General features: G+C 42.1%; 1 protein-coding gene across 6 annotated transcripts in view; it reads right to left on the bottom strand.

Moving 5' to 3' along the window:
• Positions 1 to 22,776, bottom strand: part of LOC105474719 (zinc finger protein 124) — a 101,739-nt gene that overhangs the window by 56,366 nt on the left and 22,597 nt on the right. For 3 of the 6 annotated variants that reach the window (XM_071073280.1, XM_071073275.1, XM_071073276.1), the window contains exon 4: positions 16,149 to 22,447. The exons of 2 other annotated variants lie outside the window; for them this stretch is intronic. In XM_071073280.1, the coding sequence (XP_070929381.1) occupies positions 21,796 to 22,447 (652 nt within the window). In that variant the 3' untranslated portion in view covers positions 16,149 to 21,795. Of the gene's footprint in view, positions 1 to 16,148; positions 22,448 to 22,776 lie in introns of those variants that run through there. One more of the 6 variants, XM_071073247.1, reaches the window with a different exon arrangement.

The following is a 22,776-nucleotide window of genomic DNA, read 5'->3' as shown; positions in this document are numbered from 1 at the left end:
TACCACACATCTACAACCATCTGATCTTTGACAAACCTGACAAAAACAAGAAATAGGGAAAGGATTCTCTATTTAATAAATGGTGCTGGGAAAACTGGCTAGACATACTGGATCCCTTCCTTACACCTTATACAAAAATTAATTCAAGATGGATTAAAGACTTAAATGTTAGACCTAAAACCATAAAAACCCTAGAAGAAAACCTACGCAATACCATTCAAGACACAGGCATGGGCAAGGACTTCATGACTAAAACACAACAAGCAATGGCAACAAAAGCCAAAATTGACAAATGGGATCTAATTAAACTAAAGAGCTTCTGCACAGCAAAAGAAACTACCATCAGAGTGAACTGGCAACCTACAGAATGGGAGAAAATTTCTATAATCTACCCATCTGACAAAGGGCTAATATCTAGAATCTACAAAGAACTTAAACAAATTTACAAGAAAGAATCAAACAACCCCATCAAAAACTGGGCAAAGGATATGAACAGATACTTCGCAAAAGAAGACATTTATGCAGCCAGCAGACACATGAAAAAATGCTCATCATCACTGGCCATCAGAGAAATGCAAATCAAAACCACAATGAGATACCATCTCACACCAGTTAGAATGGTGATCATTAAAAAGTCAGGAAACAACAGGTGCTGGAGAGGATATGGAGAAACAGGAACACTTTTACACTGTTGGTGGGACTGTAAACTAGTTCAACCATTGTGGAAGACAGTGTGGCGATTCCTCAAGGATCTAGAACTAGAAATACCATTTGACCCAGCCATCCCAATACTGGACATATACCCAAAGGATTATAAATCATGTTGCTATAAAGACATGTGCACACGTATGTTTATTGTGGCACTATTCACAATAGCAAGGATTTGGAACCAACCGAAATGTCCACCAATGATAGACTGGATTAAGAAAATGTGGCACATATACACCTTGGAATACTATGCAGCCACAAAAAAAGATGAGTTCATGTCCTTTGTAGGGACATGGAAGAAGCTGGAAACCATCATTCTGAGCAAACTATCACAAGGAAGGAAAACCAAACACTGCATGTTCTCACTCATAGGTGGAAACTGAACAATGAGAACACTTGGATACGGGAAGGGGAACATCACATACCGGGGCCTGTCATGGGGTGGGGGGATGGGGGAGGGATAGCATTAGGAGATATACCTAATGTAAATAACGAGTTAATGGGCGCAGCACACCAACATGGCACATTTATACATATGTAACAAACCTGCACATTGTGCACATGTACCCTAGAACTTAAAGTATAATGATTAAAAACAAAAAAACAAAAAAACAACAAAATATAGTATTGAAAGTTCTTGCCAGGACAATCAGGCAAGAGAAAGAAATAAAGCGTATTCAAATAGGAAGAGAGGAAGTCTGTTTGCAGATGACATAATTTTATATTTAGAAAATCCCATCAACTCAGCCCAAAAACGTTTTGAGCTGATAAGCAACTTCAGCAAAGTCTCAGGATACAAAATCACTGTGCAAAAATCACAAGCATTCTGTTACACCAACAATAGGCAAGCAGAGAGTCAAATCATGAATGAACTCCCATTCACAATCACTACAAAGAGAATAAAATACCTAGGAATACAGCTAACAAGGGATGTGAAGGACCTCTTCAAGGAGAACTACAAACCACTACTCAAGGAAATAAGACAGGACACAAACAAATGGAAAAACATTCCATCCTCATGGACAGGAAGAATCAGTATCACAAAAATGGCTACACTGCCCAAAGTAATTTATAGATTCAGTGCTATTCCCATCAAACTACCATTGACATTCTTCACAGAATTAGCAAAAACTATTTAAAATTTCATGTGGAATTGGCCAGGCACACTGGCTCATGCTTGTAATCCCAGCACTTTTGGAGGCCAAGGCGGGTAGATCACTTGAGGTTAGGAGTTTGAGACCAGCCAGGCCAACATGGTGAAACCCCATCTCTACTAAAAATACAAAAATTAGCCAAGCATGGTGGCGTGTACCTGTAATCCTTGCTACTGGGGAGGCTGAGGCAAGAGAATTGCTTGCTCCCAGGAGGTGGAAGTTGCAGTGAGCCGAGATCATGCCACCACACTCCAGCCTGGGCAACAGAGTCAGACCCATCTCAAAAAAAAAAAAAAAAGAAGTATATGGAATCAAAGAAGACCCCATATAGCCAAGACAATCCCAAGCAAAAAGAACAAGGCTGGAGGCATCATGCTGCCTGACTTCAAACTATACTACAAGGCTACAGCAGCCAAAATAGCATGGTACTCGTACCAAAACAGACATATAGACCAGTGGAGCAGAACAGAGACCTCAGAAATACCACCACATATCTGAAAACATCTGATTCTCGACAAACCTGACAAAAACAAGCAATGAAGAAAGGATCTCTGATTCAGTAAATGGTGCTAGGAAAACTAGCCAGCCATATGCAGAAAACTGAAACTGGACCCCTTCCTTACACCTTATACCAAAATTAACTCAAGATGGGTTGAAGATTTAAATGTAAAATCCAAAACCATAAAAACTCTAGAAGAAAACCTAGGGAGGCTGGGCATGGTGGCTCGTGCCTGTAATCCCAGCAGTCTGGGAGGTCAAGGTGGGTGGATCACGAGGTCAGGCATTCGAGATCAGCCTGGCCAACATAGTGAAACCCTGTCTCTACTAAAAATACAAAAAAAAAAAAAAGAAAAAAGAAAAAGAAAACCTAGGGAATATCACTCAGGACATAGGTGTGGGCAACAACTTTAGGGCAAAAATGCCAACAGCAATTGCAACAAAAGCAAAAAGTGACAAATGGGATCTAATTAAACTAAAGAGCTTATGCACAGCAAAAGAAACTGTCCTCAGAGTGAACAGGCAACCTACAGAATGGGAGAAAATTTTTGGAATCTATCCATCTGACAAAGGTCTAATATCCAGAATTTACAAGGAACTTAAATATATTTACAAGAAAAAACAAATAACTCATCAAAAAGTGGGCAAGGGATATGAATAGACACTTCTCAAAAGAAGACATTTATGCATCTAACAAACACATGAACAAAAATTCATCACTGATCATCAGAGAAATGCAAATCAAAACAATGAGATATCATCTCATGCCAGTCAGAATGGCGATTATTAAAAAGTCAGGAAACAATAGATGCTGGTGAGGATGTGGGGAAATAGGAACACTTTTACATTGTTGGTGGGAATGTAAATTAGTTCAACCATTGTGTAAGACAGTGTGGCGATTCTTCAAGGATCTAGAACCAGAAATACCATTTGACCCAGCAATCCCATTATTGCATATATACCCAAGGGAATATAAATCATTTTACTATAAAGACACATGCACACGTGTGTTTATGGCAACACTACTTACAACAGCAAAGATGTAGAACCAACCCAAATGCCCATCAATGATAGAGTGGATAAAGAAAATGTGATATATATATATACACACACACACACACATATACACACATATATATACACACACACATATATAAAACACTATGTAGACATATATAGAACACTATGTAGACATAAAAAGGAATGAGATCATGTCCTTTGCAGGGACATGGATGAAACTGGAAGTCATCATCCTCAGCAAACACAGGAACAGAAAACCAAACACCGCATGTTCTCACTCATAAGTGAGAGCTGAACATTGAGAACACATGGACACAGAGGGGGAACAACACACACCAGGGGCTGTTGGAGGTTGGGGGATGAGGGGAGGTAACTTAGAGGACAGGTCAATAGGTGCAGCAAACCACCAAGGCACACGTATACTCATGTAACAAACCCACATGTTCTATACATGTATCCTGTTTTTGTTTTTTAGAATAAAAGAAAGAATAAAAATTCTGTTCTAATTTAAAATGAACAATTCTCCGATCAATCATATGGCAAATCCTTGCCCCAAGAGTGCAGAGAAAGAAAGGTACATACATAGACCCAAAACTTACTAGAGTAGAAACTCATGAGCACAACATCTTCATGAACCAGTACATCTGCAGGAAAACTGAAAAGTGTAATTGGCAAATTGTTTAAGGCTGAGTGTGAACATGATTGACAGTAAGAAATAACAGGAAGTGTCAAGTTGGGCACTGCTTAGGGCACACCTGCCTTCCGTTCTATTCAAAGTTACCCCTCTGCTCACTGAGATAAATGCATATCTGATTGCCTCCTTTTGGAGAGGCTAGTCCGATACTCAAAAGAATGCAACCACTTGTCTCTTACCTACCTATGACCTGGAAGCTCCCTCCCTTCGAGTTGTCCTGCTTTTGCTTTGAGTTGTCCTGCCTTTCTGGACTGAACCAATGTTCATCTTACATATGTTAATTGATGTCTCATGTCTCCCTAAAATGTATAAAACCAAGCTGTGCTCTGATCACCTTGGGCACATGTTGTCAGGACCTCCTGAGGCTGTGTCATGGATGAGTGTCCTCACCTTGGCAAAATAAACTTTCTAAATTAACTGTGACTCATCTCAAGTTTTCATGGTTCACACCACTATGTAATACCCTTGTCAGTTTAAATCTTTGTTGGTTTAAATCTATTCTGTCAGAAACTAGGATTGTAACCCCTGCTTTTCTGTTTTCCATTTGCTTGATTTTTCTCCATCCCTTTATTGTGAGCGTAGGTCACTGCATGGGTCTCTTGAAGACAACATACCATCAGGTCTTGCTTTCTTATGCAGCTTGCCATTGTGTGCCTTTCAAGTGGGGCATGTAGCCTGTTTACATTCAAGGTTAGTACTGATATGTGTGGATTTGATCCTGTCATGTTGTTAGGTGGTTATTATGCTGGCTTGTTTGTGTGGTTTCTTTATAGTGTCACTGATCTGTGTATTTAAGTGTGTTTTTGTATTGGCTGGTAGCAGACTTTTCTTTCTATATTTAGGGCTCCTTTCAAGATCTCTCGTAAGGCAGGTCTGGTGGTAATGAACTCCCTCAGCATTTGCTTGTCTGAAAAGGATCTTATTTCTCCTTCACTTAGGAAGCTTAGTTTGGCTGGGTATGAAATTCTTGGTTGAAGAGTTTTTTCTTTAAGAATGTTGAGGCCGGGCGTGGTGGCTCACGCCTGTAATCCCAGCACTTTGGGAGGCTGAGGTGGTTGGATCACGAGGTCAAGAGATTGAGACCATCCTGGCTAACATGGTGAAACCCTGTCTCTACTAAAAATACAAATAAATTAGCCAGGCGTGGTGGCAGCGCCTGTAGTCCCAGCTACTCAGGAGGCTGAGGCAGGAGAATGGTGTGAACCCGGGAGGTGGAGCTTGCAGTGAGCTGAGATCGTGCCACTGCACTCCAGCCTGGGAGACAAAGTGAGACTCCGTCTCAAAAAAAAAAAAAAAGAATGTTGAATATAGGCCCCCAGTCTTTTCTGGCTTGTACGGTTTCAGCTGAGAGGTCTGCTGTTAGCCTGATGGGGTGACCTTTGTAGGTGACCTGCCCTGTCTAGCTGCCTTTAATAGTCTTTCTTTCATTTTGACCATGGAAAATCTGATTATTATGTGTCCTGGAGATGATTTTCTTGTATAGAATCTTACAGGGGTTCTCTGGTTTCCCTGAATGTGACTGTTGGCCTCTCTACCAAGGTTGGGGAAGTTTTCGTGGATGATATACTAAAACGTTTTCCAACTTGTTTGCTTTCTTTCCATCCCTTTCTGGGATGCCAATAATTCATAGATTTGGCCACTTTACAAAATACCGTATCTCTCAGATGTTTTGTTCATTTTTTATTCTTTTTAATTTTTGTCTGTCTTATTTCAGAGAGCCAGTCTTCATGTTCTGAGAGTCTTTCCTCCACTTGGTCTCTTCTGTTGTTAATACTTGTGATTGCATTATGAAATTCTTGTAGTGTGTTTTTCTGCTCGGTCAGAATGATTAGATTCTTTTTTATATCAGTTATCTTGTCTTTCAGCTTCTGCAATTCTTAGTTTTTTTGGATTGGGTTTTGCATTCTCCTGAATGTTGATGATCTTCATTTCTATCCATATTCTGAATTCCATTTCTGTCATTCCAGCTAGCTCAGCCTGAGTAAGAACCCCTGTTGAAAAACTGGTGTGGTCATTTGGAGGACATATAACACTCTGGCCATTTGAGTTACTGGAGTTCTTTCAATGGTTCTTTTTCATCTCTGCACGTGGGTGTTCCTGTAACTGCAGTGTAGATTGAGTACAGTGAGTACACCTTTTTTCTCGATGTTTTCACAGAGCCGAGGCTTTGTGCAGCGTCTTCATTTGTAGCTGACTTGTCTTTGGTCTCACAGAGGGGAATGATAGCAAGGTGTTTTTGGTGTTGGAACTTTGGGATGTGATCCAGTAGGTGGTACTTAGGCATACTGGTTAGTTGGTAGGCTCTTGCTTGGTCATGTGGCTCCCCTATATTTTCTGACAGTTGCAGTCACGCTTCTCTTGATGTTCTGAAAGTGCAGGTTTCTCTCCCACTTGAATGCTGGCTATAAATTGCAGCTTGGCACCCTTGGGCTGCCCACCACAGCTCTGGGGCAGTCTCAGGGTTTATGTTCCTCCTCTGGCTTGGAGGCAGCAGAGGAAGGGACCTTAATAGTGGTCGTGGCCAAAGGTCTTTTGCTTGTCTCCTGGGGGCTCCACCCCAGAGGTGCCAGTTAGCAATTGCTAAGTGCAACCAGCCCAGGATGGAGGGTCTGTGCTGTGGGTCCAAGCCCAGGGTTTCCTGTCTGGTGACAAGCAGGGGTGTGGGTGGAACCCGTGGGAGATGAACTGGTCTCCTCTCCTTGGGTCAAGTGCAGTTTGTTGGAGGTGTGGATAAGGCACTTATGGTATTGGTTCATTCATTTGTCTGAGGATAGCAAGGGCAGTTCCACTGCAGTGGTAGAAAGGCTTTTGGTTGCTCCTGAGGGCTCTACCTCCAAGAAATGCAGAACCACAGTTACTGGGGGTGTTCAGCTGGTGGGTGGGGCAGCTGCACTGCTGGCATAAGCTTGGGGTTCCACTTGTTGGGGAGCAATGGGATGAAGGCTCACAGGGAGAAAGACTAGTCTGCTCTCGGTATGGGGCTGTGGTGGTGGCTGTAAGCTTGGCTGTGGTGGTGGCTGTAAGCTTGGCTGTGGTGGTGGCTGTAAGCTTGGGTGTAGCTCTCACAGGGAGAAAGACTAGTCTGCTCTCGGTATGGGGCTGTGGTGGTGGCTGTAAGCTTGGCTGTAGCTCTCAGGTTCTTTGTTTCTTCCCTAGACCAAAGGCAGCAGGGATAGAACGGTTACTGTGGCAGTGGCAGAGGGGCTTCCATATGCCTCTCGGAGGCTCTCCATGGGAAACTCTGGGCCACTACTGGTGGGTACGCTCAGCCAGGGGAGAGGTGACTGTTCTGTGTTCATGAGCTGGGGGCCCTACAGCAGGAAAACTGAGCAGACCTGTGATGCCTGCCATAGTGGATCCCCAAGGGTCTGCACTGGGTCCAGCAAGCAGCCCATATCTCAGTCCCCAGGAGATCACCTGCTGCCACTTCTGAAAAGCCTGATGACCTCTATGCTAAGTCTGAGGCCACTTATCAAGACCTAGCTCAGACACAAGCGCAGTAGGTCCATTCTCTGCTGACCTGGGCGCAGCTCTCTTAGCTCACCAGCTCTGGGGGCCTCTGTGCTGCAGTACAGATCATCTACACCATGGACTCCCAGGTGGCCTGTGTTCCCTGCTGCGGGCTGCGAATCTCAGCCACACTGACTTGTCCCAGGGTCCAGCCCTGGCTGGAGAAGTGCAGAGTTCCTTCTGGGAGAAACACAGGCCCAGCCCTTTTTTGGACCGAAGGTAACTCAGCCTATCTACAGATGAGAAGAAGCTTGACCTGGGGGTCTCCTGACCCTATTCAGCAAAGAAAACAGGTCTGGGAGTGAAAACAAAGACTTGCTGCTTCTCAGATTCTTCGGATGACCAGCAGTGACAACTTTAGACACACCATGTTAATAACAGAACCTGCGGTGGTTGTAGAAAAGGAACTTGAACAATACACTGAAAATGGTAAACCCCATTTTCTTTAGGGCTGATTACTGACACATTTTGTATTTCATATAAGACATCTGATGTCTTATGACAGTCACGCATTTCTGTAAATCAGAAAATACATTAGGGTGTAATCATTCATATATGTTTGTATATTAAAAAGAGTAGCAAAATGAATATATATTTATATCCTCCCCACTGGAACTCAGAAAAGGCTGTAGCTTTTCACTCTCCCAGGCCAAGTCCTCAGAAGACTGATATTCACCAACCTTTAATAGCATATTCTCTCTGGAGAAATGCTTCTATTTGTTCAGTTTGATGAAATCGCCATGCCATTGTTATTTACTTTTCATTTTCTTACATAGAATCTAAGACAAGGTATATTAAATGCTTATTGATCCTATTCTTCACCTGGCTTATATCATTTGCCTAATTTTATTTTATTTTTATTTTATTTCATTTATTTATTTTTTTGAGACGGAGTCTCGCTCTGTCGCCCAGGCTGGAGTGCAGTGGCCAGATCTCAGCTCACTGCAAGCTCCGCCTCCCGGGTTCACACCATTCTCCTGCCTCAGCCTCCTGAGTAGCTGGGACTACAGGCGCCTGCCACCTCGCTTGGCTAGTTTTTTTTTGTATTTTTTAGTAGAGATGGGGTTTCACCGTGTTAGCCAGGATGGTCTCAATCTCCTGACCTCGTGATCCACCCGTCTCGGCCTCCCAAAGTGCTGGGATTACAGGCATGAGCCACCACGCCTGGCCCATTTGCCTAATTTTAAACTTTCTTCTACTCTAAAAATTTCAATTCATCTTTTTTTTTTTTTAATTATTATACTTTAAGTTCTAGGGTACATGTGCATAACGTGCAGGTTTGTTACATATGTATACTTGTGCCATGTTGGTGTGCTGCACCCATCAATTTGTCTCAATTCATCTTATGTATTGTAGGAGATTTTAAATCTAATACAGATACTGTCTTTTGTTTTTACATATATCCTATTGGCATTTTACACTGGGATCACACAATATTTCATTATATAAATTATTTAATGTTTATGTAGAAAAAAGAAAAGTATTTTGGTATTTGTTTTGTTCTTTGCTGTATAATTTCCATTACATACTGATTAGATAGTTTTTTGAGTATTTTACATTTTAGGTAATTATGCATTTTATCCATAAAGAATCTGCATGTGGAATAGAGAGCTGTTTTCTCCTCTCTTCTATTTCATCTCCATCCTGACCTCCCCAGAATCCTCAGCTCTTGGTGTAGTTGGAGGAAAGCAGTTGATAATTCCAGTAAATGGGCGTAATTCAATATACCACAAATCAGTTTGAAGTAGGCCATGCCTTCAAAACACACCCAAATGCCTACATATGTATAATAATACCAATTTGTAAGTTACAATTGACGTGAAAAATAAAATTACAAAAGGATTGTAAAAGTAAATTCAAAGGGAAATCAGGCCTAAAAAAATCCCTGAGGAAATGTGTGATCAGAGGCTTTCCCAGGCATAAACTGCTCTACAGCCCTACCACACAGGTTTAACCAAGAATCTGACCCCAGAAGGTGACTCAGGGACGTGTGTCCTGGTATTCTGATCTACAGAAATCCTCCCCTCTCTTAGTGATCCATCCAGAGCTCTAGGATCGTTTCTAGATTTACTTACTGTCCGGAGCTGCACGCCCTGGCCATAGCGAATAATAATTAAAGATTAAACGCCTGAGCTATATTCCTTTCCACCCCACACCTTCTCCCTAGATTTACCTTTTTCCCTGTATTAATACCGCCATTAAAAGATGGCGCTCTTCCCGCTTCTTCTTCATTCATTTTTCCCGCGCCCGCGAAAAGACTACCTGACAGCGCAGGCGCAACATGACGTCCGACCGGAGAAACCGAAACCTATCTGGCCACGACTTCGGCAATGAGGTCATTTCCGCCTTAGCCCAACCCCTTCCCCTCCAAATGTATATAAGGCATTGCATTACCGCCATTAAACGAGACTTGATCAGAGCACTGTCTTGTCTCCATTTCTCGTGTCTCTTGTTCCCCAAATTCCCACCCCCTCCTCCAGGGCCTACACTGACTATCCCGCGGGCCGGGATAACTTACTACACACAGACTGGAAGCTTTTGACAGAATCTTTGAACTGGGACCCTGCCCTGTTCCCCCAGCTTCTCTAGAATACAATGTTCTAATCACTCCTGAGAGATTTCATCTGGGGGGATCTCTCTGAGCCAACAAGAGTTCAAGTAAGAAGAGGAACAAGGCAAGAGTCAGGCTATGTCTAGGGTTCCCTTACCTGACTTATGTCTTTGGTTTACCCAAGTATTGACAAGATTCGTCTCTAGATGGTAGAAACTAGATGGAGGAGCTCCAGCTCACAGAAGTAGAGAATCGGATCAATGCTCCATAGATTCAGCTTAAGCTCGGCCATGAGATACTAAATCTCTCAGAAAAAAAAGTAATAGTTCCCCATCATCTACACCTGTAGCCTCAGACAGCGAGGCAGTGAGCATGCATGCTCAATAAAACTCCACATCCACACCACAGAGAGACGGAACAGTCCCAAAGGACCCTGAAGGGTGATGTGGAGAGACCAAAAGGATATGAACCCACAGCGCCTGCCCTACCATCTGCTCCATTACTAACCCTGTCCTTTCCCAAGATGATTTCCAGATTTTTCTTTGGCCCTCACTAAGGGTGACTCAGAAAGACAAAAAGTTATTAATGCCCTCCATTCTCCGTATCTCCTGAGGTCTGAGTTGTTTACTCTGCAGGTTTCGGGTAGCTATCCCTCTCCAACTACATCCACAAAATTAGTGTATCTCATTCCAGCACCAAGAATTTCACCTTGATTCTGGTCACTTCCTACCTTCTCCTAGACATTTTATCTAGAAAAGCCAGATAAAATAGGGACACAAATGTTCACATAAAACTCAACCACAACTAAGTTGGAGTATCATAATCCCACTTTGGGCTAGGCTGCCACTCAGCCTGCTACAAACTAGGCTTGGAGCAGTTAGGGGAAAGCTAGCGTTTAGTTAGAGCTGATGTGGAAGTCAGCTAAAAGCTTGTTACAGAGCTCCTGTCAAGCTGAATCCTAACCCAAGGAGGACTGAGGGCTGTGTAGCTCTATATTCCACGTTTGAGGTGGGTCAACTGGAACTCTATGAAAGGCTGCAAAAGACTAGCTCTAAACCCTAGTCTAGTACAAACTAAGTGAGGGTTGCACTTAGGAGAAAGGAAGATGTATTCTCCTCCCCTTCCCTCCCCTCCATTCCCCTCCCCTCCTTTCTCCTCTCTCCCCTCCTCTGCTCCCCTCCCCTCCCTTCCTCCCCTCCCCTCCTCTCCTTTCCTTTCCCCTTTCCTCTCCTCTTTCCTCCTCTCCTTCCTTCTTTCTTTTTTTTTTTTTTTTTTTTTTTTTGAGACGGAGTCTCACTCTGTCGCCCAGGCTGGAGTGCAGTGGCGTGATCTCTGCTCACTGCAAGCTCTGCCCCCCGGGTTCACACCATTCTCCTGCCTCAGCCTCCCCTGTAGCTGGGACGACAGGCGCCCACCACCACGCCTGGCTAATTTTTTTTTGTATTTTTGGTAGAGACAGGGTTTCACTGTCTTTCCTTCTTTCTCTTTTCTTTTTTTCTTTTTCAGACAGTCACACTCTGTCTCCCAGGCTGGAGTGCAGTGGCCTGATCTCGGCTCACTGCAACCTCTGTCTCCTGGGTTTAAGCAATTCTCCTGCCTCAGCCTCCTGAGTAGCTGGGACTACAGGCCTCCACCACCACGCCTGACTAATTTTTGTATTTTTAGTAGAGACGGGGTTTCACCATATTGGCTAGTCTGGCCTCGAACTCCTGACCTTGTGATCCACCCGCCTTGGCCTCCCAAAGTGCTGGGATTATGGTCATGAGCCACCATGCCCATCCAGTAAGATGTATCTTTTCAAGTAGTCAGTGTGGAATCTCAAATTTGGGAAACAGATCTCTACAGCCCTCAACCATTTCATTCTTATCCTGGAGGCAGTCAAAAAGAGATTATTCCTTTTTAGAAAGAATTACATTCAATCAACAATTGTAACATATGGATCAGGAGAAGGAAAAGATGGTAAAATCAGTCAGTCAATTTCTAGTAGATTTGATGATAAGAGACACAACATTGTCAGAGTGCAAATGGTTCTGAAATTTGAAAAGGTGACAGAGATTAGTTTTGAGGGACACACGGTGTGTCTGGAGTCAGTTTTTATGCTGACGGTGTGCGCAGTGATGAGGTATTAACAATACTTTCCGAAGTGAGTCAAAAGGTCGGTGAAGTCATTCTGTTGAGAACAGTCGGGGGCCTCCCATATTGTGAGATAGAAAGATCACCTTTCACCAAGAACCACAAGTCTGGCCACGGTGATGCCCTCGGCATTAGACATGGATTCAGACTCAACCCACAGCCTGGTTATAGTCAGTCTCTTCAGAGAAGAGGTTCTTATTAAAAACTTCTGGGTTTTTTTTTTTTTCTTTTTTGAGACGGAGTTTCACTCTTGTCGCCCAGGCTGGAGGGCAGTGGTGCATTCTCGGCTTAGTGCAACCTCCGCCTCCTGGGTTCAAGCGATTAAGCGATTCTCTTGCTTCAGCCTCCTGAGTAGCTGGGATTACAGATGCCTGCCACCATGCTTGGATAATTTTTGCATTTTTAGTAGAGACAGGGTTTCACCATGTTGGCCAACTCAAACTCCTGACTTCAGGTGATCCACCCGCCTCAGCCTCCCAAAGTGCTGGGAGTACAGGCATAAGCCACCGCACCCGGCCAAAAACTTGTAAATGAGTGACCTGACACAGCAGTAAATCAGCTGCTGAGGTTATTTCCAGTTTGCAGCCTGAAAGATTTCCTTTTTTCAGACAGTCTGTAGTTTTTAATGCAAAAGACCAAACAGCTAGAATGTGAGCAATGAAACCTGAGTTCTGAGCATTGAGTGGCATGACCACCCCACTCAAGTTCTGCATGGCTAGCACTGAAGTTCAAAAGCCACCGTAGACAGTAGCTCAGTGAACACCATGAGGTATCAGTTTCCCCGACCTATCGGTAAACCAGGGAAGAAATTTAGGGAATACTTAGTGAGGTGGGGGCCCCACAGAGCCAGAAGCTTTGCTCCAGATAGTGTAGCAGGGCATAAAATTCCCACCACAGAGAGACTCCGATTTTCCCTTTAGAACTATTTCTGTGTCAGTCCAATTTCCTTCTAGAACACATTACTTATATTTAACAAGTAGTCTTTTGAGGTCTTTCATAAGAGTTCAAATTGACCCACCTCAGAATTGGAATACAAAGCTAGGCAGCCCCCAGCCCTCCTTGAGTTGGGATTCAGTTTGACTGGAGTTCTGTAGCAAGCTTATAACTGACTTGCACATTAGTGTAACCTGTAGTAGTGTCAGGGTGGCTATGAGTCAAACACGCCAAAGAATATGTTTAGGTGCAGGCTCTTTTTGTCAAAGGCTCCAAATGGCAAAGTGATCACGTTTTTCTTGACTGTTGGAAGAATTGAGCAATGAAAATATGCCCACTTAGCTTCACTAAACCTTATTTGGAAAGCGGAGCTCTGGGTTTTTTTCAGGTCTTCTTGTTATTGAGAAAACAGGGCTTACTACCCAATATGCTAGGGGCCAATACATTGAGTTGTCATTGGTTTTTTGTTTTTGAGAAAAGTTTTATATTGAAAGTTCACTCTCAAAGAGACAGGAGTCCCAAGCTCGAATCTGTCTCCCTCTGCTGGCAACACAGCAGAATTTCTACTAGAAAAGGTACGGGGGTAGCTTCTGAGCTTAGGAGGTGACTAGCAGATAACGGGAGGTCTGGAACACCCATGGGCATGCCCAGTTCTTCATGCTTCCTCATGGGTCATATGTGCAAATTTTGGGGGAGTTAGTAGGAAACGTGGTAGAAATTCAGGCTATGATGTCAGCAAGCTCACTCTGTGCACAGTCCCATTGGTCATATTTGTTCAAACCAATTTCAGCCAGTTACTTTATCCCATAAGTGGAGGGAATTTCAGTGTTTTAAGAAGTTGTGTGTGTGTGTTTTGTTTTGTTTTGTTTTAATTTGCCATCCTGTAAACTCAAGGATTTCTGTTAGTCATTGGCTTAACTTTTTTTTTTTTTTTTTGAGACAGAGTCTTGCTCTGTTGCCCAGGCTGGAGTCCAGTGTCCTGATCTCGGCCCACTGCAGCCTCCGCCTCCTGGGTTCAAGCCATTCTCCCGCCTCAGCCTCCAGAATAGCTGGGATTACAGGCACGTGCCACCACGCCTGGCTAATTTTTGTGTTTTTATTAGAGATGGGGTTTCACTATGTTGGCCAGGCTGGTCTCGAACTCCTGACTTCACGATCCACGCGGCTCAGCCTCCCAAAGTGCTGAGATTACAGGTGAGCCACCGCGCCTGGCTGCTTCTTTAACTTTCTGAAGCACGGTTTCAATTATCAGCTACATCTACTAGCAGAGAGATATTACCATTCTAGACAGGAGCACTGAGACAGACACCTTTGTCTTTGCAGCTAACAGCTCATGCAGGGTGAACATTTTGGACATCAGAATGTAAAGGTTCTCATGATAAAGACTGACCTGCCCTCTGTGGCAAATGGAGAAGTCTGTCTCTCACCCAGACTGGAATAATCCCCGCCGGCACTCAGGGGACAGGGAAGCACAAACACAGGTAACACAATTCTAACTGTAAAGTTTGGTGTAGAAACACAGAGGACACTGAGTTAGCCCCAAAGGCCCCACCTCCATTGTTCTGTGGCATTTCTGCCCTCATGGTGAACCCTGCCCAAGCCCTGTCAGTGGAGTTTTGGTATCAGCAAGTACATAGAGAGACTCTCTGCTTATAAGCAAGGTACCAACACCCACATTTTCTTTTAGTTGCTAGCAGCCTGTTGACTGCTTTCAGCAAAACCACAAGAACTTACAATATTTTCTATTTATCCTAAGTCTTCTATCAGCTTTGGGGACTCCTCATTGTTTCCTACCTTGGCTAGGAGAATGAACATATGAGGCACATTTAGACTGCTCCTTTCAATTCTCCCTCTCACACAACAGCCTCGCTAACAGGTTGGAGAATGGAGGGATCTTACTCTCACTTCACTCTCGTTTGGGTGAGAGAATTTGCTGCTTGTTCTAGGAAGCCTTCTCATACGCCCTGGCCAGGTCTGTGAAGAGTCTTTCTACTTTCCTCTTACACAAAGTTATAAGGTTATAGATCTCTCAGAATCAATCTCATCATCACCCAAGCTGTCAAAAATGTGAACATTCTTGGATTTTTTTTTTCTATTTACAAGCCAAAAAATTAAGACTGTCAACTTCATGGATATTAAAAGAAGGCATGAGATTCCTGGGCCTGATGAAAATATTTGATGATTCACCACACAAATGAAAGCAAGAGCTCCATATTTGCATTTGTTCTCCATTCCACTCCAAGTGACAGGGATGATACCAAGAGACCCAACTGGATACTTTCTGCACAGTAGATTTTGATCACAGCTGAGGAATCTCAAGGTTAAGAAATCCCAGTGCTTTAACATGTGTTTCAAAGAAAACCTGCCAACCAGTGCCTCAGAGAAAGGCATAATCTTTATTCAATTGTCCAAGTATTTATTTACAGACCTGACGAGACACATCCTTCAAGTCTGTTTCTTTCATTTAAAAAAATTCTGAAAAAGACAGCCCGGAAGAAACGCTTACACAAGATGTGGGAAAATGAAGTGAGAGATCCATGAAGCATTGTCTCCCAAAAGGGAGCAACATTCCCTTACATATATGAGAATATTGATACAGTCCTTATAAAAAACAGTAAGGCGGCTCATCACAATATTAAAATAGAACTACCATATCATCCAGCAAGCCCACGTCTGGGTATTACATCCAAAGGAAATAAAGTCAGTATCTCAGAGGGAATTCTGCAATCACAGGTTTATTGCAGCATTTTTCACAATAGTCAAAGACACGGAAACAACCTAAATGCCCATTCATAGGTGAACGGATAAAGAAATTGTGAGATGTACACACACACACACACACAATGAAATATTATTCAGCCATAAGAAAGAATAAAGTCTTGTCATTTGTGAAAATATGGATGAAGCTGGAGAATGTTAAGTAAAGTAAGTCAGATACAGAAAGACAAATGTTATATGATTTTACTTATATGGCGCTTAAAAACATTGAACTCATAGAAACAGACTACATAGTGGTTTCCAGGGGCCGGAAGGTAGGGGATATGGGGAGACATGGCTCAAAAGGTACCAACTTTCAGTTTTAAGATGAATAAGTTCTGGCAATCTAATGTACAGCACGGGTGGCAACAGATGTTGTCTCAGTCCATTCCTGCTGCTTTAACAAAATACCTTAGGTAGTTTATACGTGACGTAAATTCATCGCTCACAGTTATATAGGCCGGGAAGTGCAAAATCCAGCCATTGGCAGATTGTCTCTGGTGAAGACCTTGCTCTCTGCCTTCAAGATGACTCCCTGAATGTTACGTTCACAGATAGCAGAAGGGCAGAAAGGGCAGAACTCACTCCCTCAAGTTCTTTTATGAAGTCATTAATCTCAATGATGAGGGCACAGCCTTTGTGACCTCACCACCCGCTAAAGGCCCCACTTCTTAATATTATTGTTTTGGAGTTTAAAGTTTCAACACAAATTTAGGTGGAGGACAAACTTGTAAGTCATGGTAGACATTGGTTTTGTAACAATTACCACACAATGTGTCTTTGGAGATATCTTGAATATATCCAATATTATCTGTCAACTAATATTTTAAAATTAAACATACAAATAAAATATGAAAATAATTTATCCATTGAGCAAAAAAGGCCCACTGAAGGTTTCTGACCAAAACCACCACTGACTCTGGTGCTGTGGGGCTGCTGAGAACTGAAAGATGAAGAAAGGAGCAGGATTATATGTCTTCACCAAAAAGCCAGCTCTGAGGGTGAGATGATACTAACTTGGGTGAGACAATGACAGGTGACAGCAAATAAAAAAGAATTCATTATATTTTGTTAGCTTATTGGAAAAAAATTCCTGGCCACAAAAAAAATCTCAATTCTGAATAAACTGCTAAATCAAATTTTAAATATACATCCTGATTTAAAAAACAAAAACATTTCTGTGGCCTTAAAATAGAGAAAGATTTCTTAAATAAAACAAAAAAAATTAATATGCTGGGGGAAAGAATAAATAACATTCTATTAAAATTAACAACTTATCAAAATACAGAATAAATTATATTTTGTTAGTTTACTGGAAAAATTGAATTCCTAGCCACAAAAACACTCAATTCTGAATGAATTGCAAAATAAAATTTTAAATATACATCCTCATTTAAAAAACAAAATTTCTGTGGCCTTAAGAGAAATATTTCTTAAATAAAAAGTATTTAATATACTGGGGAAAATAACAAATACAATTTATTAAAATTAAGAGCTTATCAAAATACAGAGAGACTGAGTGAGAGCAATACCAAAGAAAGGACTCTTACCCAGCTTCATGTAAAGAACCACTATAAATCAAGAAGAAAAAGACCCCTAAAATAGTGGGAGATGAGCAAAATAAGTCTTCAAAATAGAGGTTATCCAATAACTAAAAAGTGTGCTGAAATGTTCAAGTCTGTTAGCAATCAGAGAAATGTAAATAAAGCCTGAGACCATCACACAGCAACCAGAAGACTAAATGAAAATGACAGAAAATACCATGTGTTGGGCCGGGCGCGGTGGCTCACGCCTGTCATCCCAGCACTTTGGGAGGCCGAGACGGGCGGATCACGAGGTCAGGAGATCGAGACCATCCTGGCTAACACGGTGAAACCCCGTCTCTACTAAAAATACAAAAAACTAGCCGGGCGAGGTGGCGGGCGCCTGTAGTCCCAGCTACTCGGGAGGCTGAGGCAGGAGAATGGCGGGAACCCGGGAGGCGGAGTTTGCAGTGAGCTGAAATCCGGCCACTGCACTCCAGCCTGGGAGAGAGAGCCAGACTCCGTCTCAAAAAAAAAAAAAAGAAGAAGAAGAAAAAGAAAATACCACGTGTTGGCAAGGATGTGGGTACCCTAGTAAATTCATAGATTACTTGTTGTACACCATTTAAAGTGTCCCTGAAATGTATTCATCACTGTTATGATGAGCAGCCATGTAGTAACTTTCTATTCTTCACAAGTCTATGAGGTAGGTGCTGCCATTATCAGGATGAGAACTTAAACATGCAGACGGTAAGTGATTTGTCTAAATTCAGACACTGGACAGGAGTAGAGTGGGGACTTGATCCTGTCTGGACTGAAGTCACGGAGTGCCTTTAACTGACATGCTCTATTATGACTGGTGAGTCATCTGCTGTTAGATTTTTGGATGTGAGCACATCACATAACTAGCCTTCTCCTTTCTCGCTGTAACAATTGCCTTATAACATTTTGGATTTCTACTCATGTAAAGTTACAGGTTTCAGGTTTCAGGTACTATCGCTACCTGGTAACAAACGGTGTAGACCATCTGTGTGGTTAAGGGAAAGAGTTCAGAAGCCCGGCAACTCACAGTGGAGAAGATCACCTAAGCCTCCAGTGAGGTCTACTATATCTTGCTGAAGTTAGCGTCCATAAGAAGGTCATTTTGTCTAAGTTCATCAAGCCTTGTGGTCACAGGAGAATGCTGGTGAGCAGCAATGCTAAGGAAAGCCCACACTTTGGCTAGGAGTTTAGTATTGGGAAGGGTACTCTCCCATACTTTGGGAGGGAATAATATAAAATGATTATTTCCCTTCTCTTTGCTCATCTGCACCTAAACCATGAGGAACTATGCATATGCACCTCATCAGAAGAGTGCACATAACAGCAGCAAGAGAAAAAGCAGCACAGAAAACACAAGGTCACTAAGTTTTCCTACACAACAATCACTTGTCAGGCAACTGTCTGAGATGCCTAATTCTCCCCAGAGTGGATGTCTCCTTGTACACGCACACGTGTGACACACACACAGATATAGTTTGGCTCCGTGTCCCCACCCAAATCTCACCTTGACATGTAATAATCCCCATGTGTCAAGGGCAAGACCAGGTGGAGGTAACTGAATCATGGGGATGGTTTCCCCCATGCTGTTCTCATCGTGAGTGAGTCTCATGAGAGCTGATGGTTTTATAAGCATCTGGCATCTTCCCTGCTTGTACTTCTCCTTCCTGCCACCTTGTGAATTTGTGAAGGTGCCTTGCTTCCCCTTCACCTTCTGCCAGGATTGTAAGTTTCCTGAGGACTCCCTACCATGCTGAACTGTGAGTCAATTAAACTTCTTTCCTTTGTAAATTGCCCAGTCTCAGGAATTTCTTCATAGCAGCGTGAGAATGAACTAACGAACTACATATATACGAAATAATACTATATAGTACTATATAGTATGCTATATAGTATACACCACTATCAACTACGCTAGGGTACCCAAATTTCTTTCAATATAGATGCAAAAAGTCTCAAAAGATACTACAAAACTGAATTTACCAACACATAAAAAGACTTATACTTCATTACCAAGAGAGACTTAATCCCCCAGAAAAGCAATGTTGTTTTTGCATCTAAATGTCAATTTGGCTGGGCACAGTGGCTCACATCTGTAATCCCAACACTTTGAGAGGGCAAGGCAGGAGAATCACTTGAACCTAGGAGTTTGAGACCAGCCTGGGTGACAAAGTTAGACCCAATCTCTTACTTTAGAAAGTCAATTAATGTAATACACCATGTTAACAGAATAAATTTCAGAAACCACAAGATCATTCCAAGAGATGCACAAAAGCCATGAGAAAAACTTCAACAATACTTGACAATGAAATCTTCAATAATAATGGACAGCAGGAGACCAGGCGCGGTGGCTCAAGCCTGTAATCCCAGCACTTTGGGAGGCCGAGACGGGCGGATCACGAGGTCAGGAGATCGAGACCATCCTGGCGAACACGGTGAAACCCTGTCTCTACTAAAAATACAAAAAACTAGCTGGGCGAGGTGGCGGCGCCTGTAGTCCCAGGTACTCGGGAGGCTGAGACAGGAGAATGGCGTAAACCCGGGAGGCGGAGCTTGCAGTGAGCTAAGATCCGGCCACTGCACTCCAGCCCGGGCAACAGAGCCAGACTCTGTCTCAAAAAAAAAAAAAAAAAAAAAAAAAAAATAATAATAATAATGGACAGCAGGAAACTTTCTCAATCTACTTTAAGGAATTTATTTTAAAAATCCTCAGCTAACATCATACATGATGGTAAGACTGGATGCTTTCTTTCCCAGATTAGACACAAGACACTGTTCGATCACAGGTGTCTCTCCTTAAACCAATGTGACTGGTGCAAATAGCCAAAAATAATGACAATGTAAAGAACAACAGATGAAAATAATAATTCACGTGAGAATATACTCTATAATAAACTTTACATACTTACAAATTGACAGCAACTCTATTAGCAAAGAAAATAGACTCATTTATCAATTAATAACAAAACAATTAAACTACACAGAAGTTAAACCTACATACATGTTACAAATACATTTCACACATCTACTATGTAACCCACAAAAATTTTTTAAAAATATTTTATATTTTAAATATTTAAAAAATATTTTTAAAAATGGCTATGCAAGAAAAAAAAGGAAAAGAAATACATTTCAATTTACCCATATATAACCAACACACTTTAAAATGGGGAGAAAAAGGAAATTTATTTACCAGCTTAAAAAAGAAGAACACATATTAACTCTTGTACTACTGCTTGAAGAATACTTACAGAAGTCTCGCCTCAGCTGGGTGCGGTGGTTCACACCTGTAACCCCAGAACTTTGGGAGGCTGAGGCGGGCGGATCACGAGGTCAGGAGATCAAGACCATCCTGGCTAACACGGTGAAACCCTGTCTCTACTAAAAACACAAAATATTAGCCGGGTGTGGTGGCGGCACCTGTAGTCCCAGCTACTCAGGAGGCTGAGGCAGAAGAATGGTGTGAACCTGGGAGGTGGAGTTTGCTGTGAGCCGAGACTGTGCCACTGCACTCCAGCCTGGGCGACAGAGTGAGACTCCATCTCAAAAAAAAAAAAAAAAACAAAAAACAGATGTCTTGCCTCAATGTTTTTTTTTTTTTCAAAAGAAGTGAAAATCTATATTCTAGAGACTCTCTTTAAAAAATTAGCAACTGATATATTCAATTTATTCATAGCTCCTAAAACATCTCATTCACATAGTGAATTTTCTTGAGAATTGTACTATAATTATTTTACATAAGGTTTTCCATAATACTTACATTTATAGGATTTATTTCCAGTAGGAGTTTTCACATGACTTTTAAAGTAATTGCTAAAATTCAGAATCTTCTGTATTTTCCAAACTACTAGGGTTTCAATCTGGTGGGCATTCTTTTCTTTATAAGGTCAAACTGCAGTATGTGTTACCATGTGTCTCTGAGTGAGTTACAGGATAAATGAAGGCATTCCCACATTAGATACATTCATAAAGTTTTTCTCTAGAATGAGTTATTTTATACCATCAGGTACCACTGGAACAACTGCAGGCCTTACCACATTTTATACATTCATACGGATTTTCTTCAGTGAGTCCTTTCAAGTTTTCAAAAAGAAATGGAAAACTGAATGCTTTACATTATTGCTTATAGTCATAGGGTTTATCTCCAGTTTGGTTCCTTTCATGTATTTGAAGAAATCTGGGGAAATTAAGTACTTTCCTACACCTTACATTCAGAGTTTCTCTCAAGTATGTGATCGTTCATGTTTTTGACAAAAACTGTAGTGATTAAAGCCTTTATATTTTTTTACATTTATAGGGCTTTTCTCCAGTATGAGTTTTTTTATGCTTCCAAAGAGTACTAGCACGACTAAAGGCTTTACCACATTTCTGACATTCATAGGGTTTCTCTCCAGTATGAGTCCTTTCATGGTCACGAAGGGAACTGGAACATCTGAAGCCTTTACCACAACTGTTACATACATAGGGTTTCTGTGCAATATGAGTTTTCTCATGTTTCTGAAGGGAACTGGCATATCTGAAGGCTTTCCCACATTGCTTACATGGATAGGGTTCTTCACCAGCATGAGCCTTTATATGTCCTTGCAAGGAACTGAGACAACTGAACGCTTTGCCACATTCCAGGCACACGTACGGTTTCTCTCCAGTGTGAGTTCTCTCATGGTAGTGAAGGCAATTGGAATAACGGAAGGTTTTCCCACAGTGCTGACATTCATAGGGTTTCTCTCCAGTGTGAGTCCTCTCATGGTCTCGAAGGTGACTGGAACGACTGAAGGCTTTCCCACACTGCTTACATTCATAGCGTTTTTCTCCAGTGTGAATCCTTTTATGTCTATTAAGAGAACGGGAAAAACCTAAGGCTTTCCCACATTCCATACATTCATAGGGTTTCTCTCCAGTGTGATTTCTCTGATGCATCTGAAATGAACTGGGAATATTAAAAACTTTCTCACACATTGTACAACTATAATGTCCATTTCCAGTGTGCATTACTGTGTCTCTTTGAATGCTTGTGACAGAAAGGAAAGTTTTCTGACATTGTTTACATGTATATGGCTTCTTTCTGCATTCCTCACACCCATATGGGTTGTTCCAGAGTGAGATATGATGTGTCTATGAAGGGATGAATGACATACGAAGAATTTTTCACACGCACTGCATTCACGTGGTTTTACTCCAGTAGGAATTATTTTGTTCAGATTAAAATTTGGCATCTGAAGGTTTTTCTACACTGACTTACTTAATTTTACATAGTAT

Source organism: Macaca nemestrina, chromosome 1, assembly GCF_043159975.1.
Source record: "Macaca nemestrina isolate mMacNem1 chromosome 1, mMacNem.hap1, whole genome shotgun sequence".
NCBI classification, from domain to species: domain Eukaryota; kingdom Metazoa; phylum Chordata; class Mammalia; order Primates; family Cercopithecidae; genus Macaca; species Macaca nemestrina.
This window is presented reverse-complemented; position numbering and strand designations above follow the sequence as displayed.